Raw genomic sequence first — 9,150 nt, 5'->3', positions numbered from 1 at the left:
TTGGACAGCATCCCAAGAAGAATAGGAAGGTCTTCTGGCTCACCCTCAAAATCGATGGTTTTTATACAAAGCTTTTGCATGAGAAATAAGAATGTCTGCAGATTCATCCTGGTGTTAGTGAATGTATAATTTGTATAATTTCTTTAGCAGATCAGAGCACATGAAAATTAAATGTCACATTCACTTCACACCTAAGCACAAACTCACTGCATGAATAATTATTCAGCACCTTCTATGCTAATATAATCTAGAGATGTTTGAACAGAACTAGGTGCAGTAACAATAACATTTTATGTGAATGGATAAGTCTCAGTGAACAAGCGGAAGACATGGCAACATGATGCAAGGTACTGCTGAACTAAGAAAGGTACAACGTGAGCAGAACAATAGTAACACTGGAACTGCCCCAATACATTTCAGCTTGACTGTGTGCTGCAGAGCTTATGGGGGGGGGGGGGGGGGGGATGTGTACGAGGGTGGGGGAGAGTGCACAGGATGAGTGACAGAGAAGACTTCCTTATTGGTCAAGATGTAATTTATACTAAAATGTGGCCTAATTCAACACACATAAAAACCGCACTACTACACTTCATAGAAAACTTGTTTCAAAGCCAATTGCAGTACATCAGGCTGTACATGTGAATTCCAGCGTGAAATTGAATTGTGTCCTTTAATAATAACGCACAAAAATATATGTCCATAAAAATCCCTTACATCTGTTCACTCCTTTTGCCTTCCTGAGCTCCTAAAAGCCCTGATCTGGGAGCAGATACAGATAACTAGCAAAATGTTACCAGTATTACGGTATAGTTTTGTCTTTTTGGCAATGAGGGAGGAAGTCGTGCATTCAGCGGCCAAGTCATTAATCATTACAAATATGTACGTCAAACTTCACATTGCAGTCTTTGTTTCATTGGAAACCAGTGAAAGTTGAGAATAACCGGACGGGGTGATCCCAAATGTGGGCACCAGTTGAAACTAAACCCCCCCAAGAGAACGATAAACCACAAATGTTATGGGCGTCGTGCGTCATACAGTTCCCAAGTTTCAAGGACAAAATGGCTCTCTCTGAAGGCGCGTGCATCATGGATTATTTCATAAAAGCGTTGCACCAGTGCGAAAAGGAGAACAAATCAACGTGCAGCATGTCTGTCTGCAAAATCTACAAATGTGGAACAATACAATGCTACGTTTGAGAAAAAATCAGTGGGCCTCATTTATGAGGCTGTGCGTCACTTTTTCCCCCCCTGTGCGTCACTTTTTGTGACGCACCAGTGGCGTAAAAAATGCGCATTTTTGCACCATATTTACAAAGTGACACATCTAGGTAAATGCGTCACTTTGTAAACCCCTGCGCCACATTATACCTGTGCCAGGTATAATGTATGCAAGGGGGGCGTATTGACGTAAGGAAGGGTCGTAGAAGTGACGCAGTGAAATCTATGAGATTTCACTGCGTCACTTTTAGGACGCCGTTGTGTCAAAATCTTGCGCCTGTCTCACAGCAGGCGTAAGACTGACGCAGGCCCTTTCAAATGGGGCTTGCCCCATGTGAAAGGACGCATTGCTGGAGTTGCGTCACTTTTGTGACACACTCCAGCAATGCGTCACTTTTGCGCTTACAGATACGTCAGAAATTCTGACGTATCTGTAACTCCTTGCGACATGATGCGTCATACATTAAATATGACGCATCAGGAATGTCTCAAGGAGTGCGCACTGAGAAGTGACGCATCGCTGCTTTCACGCAGCAATGCGTCATTTCTCATAAATGAGGTCCCGTGTGCTCCTTTTGTGCATCAGTATTAGAAATAGAATAAATTACACCCACTCTTTCGTTACCAGCGCTTGAATCAGATCTTTCTGTCGTCCAGAGAATTCCTCTTTCCACTGCTTATGTGACTGACCGCGTTTTCTTCAGCTCGTGTTCGCCATCACTCATGGAACCTTGAGGTGTCCACGCCTTACTGCAGCTTTAGCCACATTTCAACTGGAACATCTTTAGTTCACCGGAGAATGACTGGATGCAAAGAAAGAGCTAAATCGATGCAAATCTTGATGTTTGCTATCTAAATCATGCAAAAAACATTGTGATAAAATATGATGAAGTATATTCAAATTCCGAAAAAGACATGTTTTTTTTTAATATGTGGAAGCTTTCGATTTAACATTATATGTTATGCAGACTTGTGGAGCACACTATTACCCGGGGTGGGGGTATCCTGCCACTGAGCAGATGTGAGTCTAGGCACACCTAGAGCCTAGTGGGACTACTCAGAAAGCCAGGTCTTCGGCTTCATGTGGAATTCAGGAAGTGATGAAGAGGTTCCTATGTGTAGTGGGAGGTTGTTCCATCCTTTAGGAGCGATGTAGGACAAGGCTTGACTGTCAGATCTTGTTTCCCATATGCATGGGATCTGTGCAAGTAGGAGTACGGACGAGCTGAGGTTTCTAGAAGGTTTGAGAATGCAGATGCGATTGTTTAGGTATGCTAGGCCAATGTTATGTAGTGCCTTGAATGTGTGGTTGAGGAGTTTGAATTGTGCTCGTTAATGAATGGAGAGCCAGTGGAGCTCCTTCAGGTTCGGTGTAATGTGAGTGTGGCATGGGAGATTGAATGTGATCCTGGCCGCTGAGTTCTGAATGGATTGCAGTCTTCTGGTTAGTTTCTTGTTGATACCGGCATAGAGTGTGTTCCCATAGTCCAGCTTGCGTGTGACCAAGAGGGGCTCTATGGTTTTCCTGTGCTGATTGGGAGCCATTTGAAAATCTTCCTTAGCATCATCAGGGTATGGAAGCATGAGGTGGTGATAACGGCACTGACTGGGTCGGTCATGTCGAATTTGGTGTTGAAGATGATCCCGAGGTTCTTGTCCTGGGTGGAGGGGGTGGTGTCAGTCCAAACTCCCACAGTGATGTGTTCTTCCAAAAGATCATAAATTTTGTTCTTGTCAGTGTTCAGCTTTAGATGGTTGGTCTTCATTCATTGGATGAATTCAGTCATACAGGCATTTAAATTTACATGGGTACTGAGCGTCTTATCCATGAGGAAGAGAATGAGTTGTGTATCATCGGCGTAGGAGAGGACGTTGATATAGTGAGAGCGGAAGATGCTGGTGTTGAAGCAGCTTCTGTTTATTGAAAAGGAGAATAGAGAGGCTTGGCAATCAAGAACAGTTCAAGTTTAATGAAACAATAACCTCCGGGAATAACAGCCACATCTCTTACAGCTTTGTGCTGGAATTCAATTTTCATTAGGTACATGGCATACTTTATACTGTACAGTGGGTGTGAAAAAATTAAGCTTGTCCCCCTTTGGGCAGGAAATACTGGTATCGTGGGTCAAAAATTGCCTGTTTAAATGTTGTTCCCACATTGCTAGAAGGGGTCATAAATACCAACTGGAGGTCACATTCTGAGGCGGTCCAGGTGGCCGGGTATGTCATGTGTGTTATTTAAGGTGACTCTAACTACTAGGCCTTCTTTGGGTTTTATCTGATGAATGTGACTGACTGGCTGCTCTGGTATCATGTCCTCGGGCCGAAGGCAGTCCCTCTGCTGTGCATTTATTTGTGTTTATGAGTGTGTGCATCTGAATAGTTTCTTTAGGTATTACATCCTGGGGTCAAATGTGATTTACTGCTGCAATCTTTCAGGTGTCTTGGAGGCTTGTTCAATATTTGGTGTTTATATCATGGGACGTGCTGGGGTGAACAGAGGGCAGTTGTGTTATGTTGATCTGATAATGGGTCACTCTGACACCATTACAAGTTTTTATGGTGAATTTGGCTAGTGCAGGCAACAGTTGCCCTGTTGTGTGCTGGACTTCTAAGAGCGGGACCCTTCTATAAATTGATCAGATGCTAACACTGACTAAGGAGATCATGTATGTGTTGACGAGAGTCAGGCTCAGGGAGGATCCTTGCGGAACTTCGCAGATGAGGTCATGAGCATCCGAAATGTACGCTGCCAGGCTGACTGACTGGGTCCTTGCCGTCAGGAAGGATCAGGTCTATTGGAGTGCATTTCTTTGGGTTCTGATGTCGTTTAGGCACTGGATGAGGATGGGGTGAGAGACTGTGTACATTATAGACCTACACTGAGAAGTACTCATTAAAAGTGATCGTTTTTAGGTTTTGCCTGCAGAGCACTTGCGCGGTGCTTCAGAAATCTATTGCTTTTAATATAAACTTAAGAGGGACTTACATCCCGCCTCCTCTCTTTCCTGGCTTTTTATTGGTTCATGTGCATGCCACCTACCTTTCCTCCATTTCTGTTGGCTGTAGCATATTTTCATGCGTTTACCAGTGCTGGTGCCTCATCTGCTTCTCTTATCAGTTTCCCACTGCCTAAATACTGTTAACATCCGCTTTGGTGAAACTAAATTTTCATAAAGTTTGGCCTTTTACTATTGCAGCATATTTTTATAACAATTTATCAACCAAAAGTGAGTGATTTTGATAGAATCACAGGATGTTGCATGGCATGGCCAAGACTCTAACCGTGATCCCCAGCTCTCGAGTCAGCAGCTCTGGCTGCTACACCTCATCCTCTCCACTCCTGTGTTATCTGTCAGGTAGCTCTTTCCGTCTTCCGGACAATGATTGATGAAGACAGCTATTTATTCATTAAATTGGAGAAAACGATGCATTACCAATGTTTGTTAAACATGAACTAGTGTTATTAGACGCAAGAATATAGTGTGAACTCAACCTGAAGGTATTGGGGATCTTTACATCAGCACCAGTTACACTACACAAGTTTACATTCATTGTTGTAGGCACAGGAAGATTAAATAATATACCCACAATCACAGGATATCGTGGTGACTTAAGACTCGAACCTGGTCCCCCAGTTTTAAAGTCAGCAGCTCTGGCCGAAATGCCACATCCTGGGTAGAGAAGACGGTGGAAGACAGAAGTCACATAAAAGCTCGGCTTCTTATGGGCCTGAGGTTCCAACAAGACCGCTATCTGATTCCGGGCCAAGCTTCAGGCTCATGACTGACTCGAGCTTTCAATGACTTCCACACCTCAATGCAAATCTAAATGCCATTTTTGAAGAGGGGATGTCATTCTACTGTTTACTTTGCATTTGGTAATTTTTCTTTGCATTTGTGTCCACTTTAAAAAAAAGTACCATGTGCAGAAAACGGTTTCTTATTCTAGCACAAATGTATCTTAAAATAACAAGCATTGGCAATGGTACTTGGTCTCAGCTCTGAAAGGCCAGTAAGCACATACACCAAGACGTATGCACATATATGTCTTTGAATCTTGAATTGGGTTTTCTATTCATGAAAGCCTATTCCAAGATGGTAGCTATCATGATGTGTCCGCCATTTTTATTTGCCATTTTAACATGCCAGACAGCCATGGTAGAACATAGATAAATAAAAAGCAAAATAAGAAAACAAATGAAGTGCAGCACAGCCCAAGTCCTAGCAAGTGGCAAAGCAGGAATTTTTAACTGCTGGCCCCTTGTAAAAAATAAATAAATGTCAGACCCTGTCCAGGGAGCCACAGGGCAGCGAGGGGCTAGTGGGCTCCAAACCATGGGAGTTGAGGTTGTTTGCCACTGGTGTACTAGAACCCATCCTACTAAGGCTCTGTAAACTCACCACAAATTGGGTTAGTTCACCCAATCTCCATACTAATCGAAGACCTCAGATATCCAAGCAGTAGTCCTGGGATGATCTTAGGGCACTATTGATAATATTCCGAACTAGTGAGTCCAGAGTCGTATGCCTGCCCCCTTTGCCCCTCTGGTTCCTAACCAACCTATTATACCTTACTTTGGTAGGAACAAGTGGATGAGGGAGATTGTCGACTATATTCCTTTTGGGGAATAACACTATTCATCCTTAAATTCTGACACTTCAGTACTCCAATCCAAACAAAGTCCAATCATGCACACATTTGTGAGACAGCACTACTTTGTGATGGACTCCTCCTTCAACAGGGGTTTCTTTAAATTAATCACTTCCTAAGAACAGTCATTTGCTTGTGACCACAATCTTCTTGCTCCTTTAACACACTCTCTTGGACATTGTGAGATATGTTTTGTTGAGGGGTGTATGCTAAGCACCTATTGTCGTAGCAAGGAAAAGAGCTAATTTGTATTATGCTCTCCCCAAATTTCAAGTCTTATTAAAAGTTTGTGAAAGACATACGGGTATCTTACTTTCCTGAGTGGCTATCTCTTCGATGCCAAAAATAAATCAAAGTGTTTCTGTAATTCCAAACCACTACGAGTCTAGAGATTTCAACATTGTGTTTGATTTTTGCGGGCCTTCTGCCTCCAAACAAAGCAAAACTAATTAATCTAGTTTTAAAATCTATTTCTTACGGGCTTTGTCGGAGGGGCTGCGGGGTGGTGGGAACATACTTTCATATACTGTGGGAATGTCCGCTGATTAGGAATTACTGGGTTAGAGTGACCCGTTGTATGTAGGAGGTGTGGGGGTTAGAGATCCGAGTTGAAGCTAAAAGGTCCTTTTAAACATCTGGGAACGTACAGATCTGCCGCCTCGTGGGAAGCTTTGGGCAACACTGGGATTTGCCATTGCCAAACGTAATATAGCTAGACTATGGGGGGCGACTAGTACTCCTAGGCTGAATCCCTGGAAGACTGATATCGATTGGTGCATGCTTCAGGAAAAAGCGGTGTATGTGGCCCGTGGATGCCCGCGTAAATGGATAGAAGTGCGGTCCAGATGGAATGAATACAGGGGCAATATTTGCGAACGGCCCCTGACTACCCCAATTGATGAGCCGCTCACACTCTAATGAAACTGTGATGCAATATTCTGATTGTTTATGTACTAAAATGCACTGTATTTACTGTGATTACCCTAGATGCACATGTGATTGCTATCTATCTTGACTGTGATGACTGCCACTTACATTGTTTTTCACCAAATAAACACTTAAAAAAAAATCTATTTCTTTGGAATAGAAAAACAAAACACTAAGGGCCAGATGTAGGTAAATTATATTTACCGACCTCTTAAATACCGAGTCATACCGACTCGGTATTACCGAGTAGGAAAATGAGATGTAGGTAAGAATGCCGGTAACAAATACCGACTCGGAACCTGTTGGTAATCGGAAACGGTATTTACCGTCTCGGAATATACCTACACGGTAAAATCCGAGACGGAAAAACCCAAACCGATCCACCGGTGCCACGGCCCATAAGAATGAATGGCAACTCCCGACCCGGAAAATACCGAGTAGGTAAAAACCGACCCGGCATTTACCGTGTCGGAACTATCCGCCGAAGAATTTGAAACTGACAAACATGTGTGCCTGTGAACCAATCAGGTACTTCAACCACACCCAAATTCCAAGCCACAGGGGAACTAACCAATCAGATCCAACCACCACACCCCAGTACCTGGGACAGGCCACGCCCATGCAGGTGCAGAAACAAACAGTCAGGAGAGCAGGAGGACAGAGTGTGGAGCAGCCTTACCTGAGACAAAATACACAGCAAGATGGAGAGCCAGGAGGCACAGAGAGATGCTGCAGAGCGCAAAAGGAAGCAGAAGTTCAGCCAGGAGGAACTGCAGGTGCTGATTTCGGAGGTTGTCAGACATTATGGCAAAATTTTTGGAAAGCAAACTCTGCATGTTGCTGAATCAATCAAACGCAGCACCTGGTTGGACATACAAGGCAAGGTAAATGCCATTGGTGTCACCCACCGTGACCTAGAAGACCTAAAAAAACGGTGGTATGACATCCGCATAATCACCAAAAAAAAGCTTGCTGCCCACCGCAAGGAAAGTGATGCTACAGGCGGAGGAAGAAACAGAGCCCCCAGACTCACCGACATCGAGGAGATGGTCGCATCCACCCTTGAGAAGGAATGTATTCACGGAATTGGAGACGCAGACAGCTCAGCAAGAGGAGCAAAGAAACCAGGTAAGATGCAAGAACATTATCATTTACCCTTTTACCTATTCCCCTCACAGGACAAATCAGACTCCACAACAGGTTTAACTAATGTCCTGCAATGCATCCTGTGAAATGTAGTCATGTGTAGATACCTCAGAGCAGTCAGCGTGCATTGCAGCAAGGGGAGCAACAGACAAGTAGCATAGGCAAATGAGAGACAGGCTAAAGTGCTATAGAAGTGTATTTTATCTCATGACACAGGTGAACAACATTACTGACACAATGTCCATGTCTTTCCACAGGAGAGTCAAAGCGCAGCACAGCTGAGGTCAGAGAGAAGAGGAGGGAAGGAGCCGGACCTAGCACATCTCACGGAGGGCAGGACCAAGAGCAGGCAGCCCCGATACCTGAGGAGGCAACTGCAGAAAATCCACAATCCCCTCTCCTATTCGGTAGTCAGGACACAGGAGCGGCAGAACTATCACCCACCCCCACATCACCATCCCCAGTGCTGGGAAGAGTCAGGAGCCATGATGTGCCCCCTCGCAGAATACTGCAAACATCATCGGAGGAGGAGGAGGTGGAGGGTGACACACAGGACAGAGGCAACACCGAGCAGCAGCCCAGTCCCAGAGTCACGCGGGCCAGTGTCCGAGGGCAACGGCCACGGGAGGTAGAGGATGTGCGGCAAGTCCAAGGTGTCTTCTGCGGACTGGAGGCCACCATGGTGAAGGTGCAGCGCCTGCAGGCAAAAGCAATGATGGGGGTTCAGAGGCACGCACGCACAACAAATGATAAACTGGAAGCAGTAGGCAAGGGCATAGGGGAAATGGCAGAGAGCATGCAATCCATGGCGTCAGGAATATCAGATATAACACAGTGCATGACTGTCCTGTGTGACAAATTGGACAGGGACCATTTGGAGAGACGCAAGGCCCGTGTGGATGTGCGCCAGCAAACCAAGGCCCTGAACATGTTTGCAACTGCCATAGTGCAGTGCTGCAACAATTTAAGTGAAGGCATGGCCAGGATGACCTCTGCAATGGAGCTGGTGCTCGCGCATCAGACTGGCACTGGAGGCGACACTTGTGCTGCCGAAAGCGAGGGGTCCACCAGCAGGAGTGGTGCAAGCACTCCTGTGCATGAGTTACGGAGGAGTGGCAGGCGTGGGGGAAGTGTGACAGGCCAGCGTGAGGACATTGATTCACAGCCACAGCAGCCCCGCCCTGTGGTCCGTGCCCACAAACAATGA

The 9,150-nt window shown here is 45.2% G+C and overlaps 1 protein-coding gene across 1 annotated transcript; it reads left to right on the top strand.

The window, feature by feature from the left end:
* The first annotated feature begins 7,498 nt into the window (after window positions 1-7,498).
* On the top strand, window positions 7,499-9,150 carry LOC147698481 (uncharacterized). Its single transcript, XM_086933452.1, has 2 exons — window positions 7,499-7,925; window positions 8,201-9,150. The coding sequence occupies exons 1-2, from the start codon at window positions 7,499-7,501 to the stop codon at window positions 9,148-9,150; spliced, it is 1,377 nt and encodes a 458-aa protein (XP_086789578.1).

Source organism: Lissotriton vulgaris, chromosome 8 (genome assembly GCF_964263255.1).
Source record: "Lissotriton vulgaris chromosome 8, aLisVul1.2, whole genome shotgun sequence".
NCBI classification, from domain to species: domain Eukaryota; kingdom Metazoa; phylum Chordata; class Amphibia; order Caudata; family Salamandridae; genus Lissotriton; species Lissotriton vulgaris.
The sequence above is the reverse complement of the archived record's forward strand: the minus strand, read 5'-3'. Positions and strand labels throughout refer to the sequence as shown.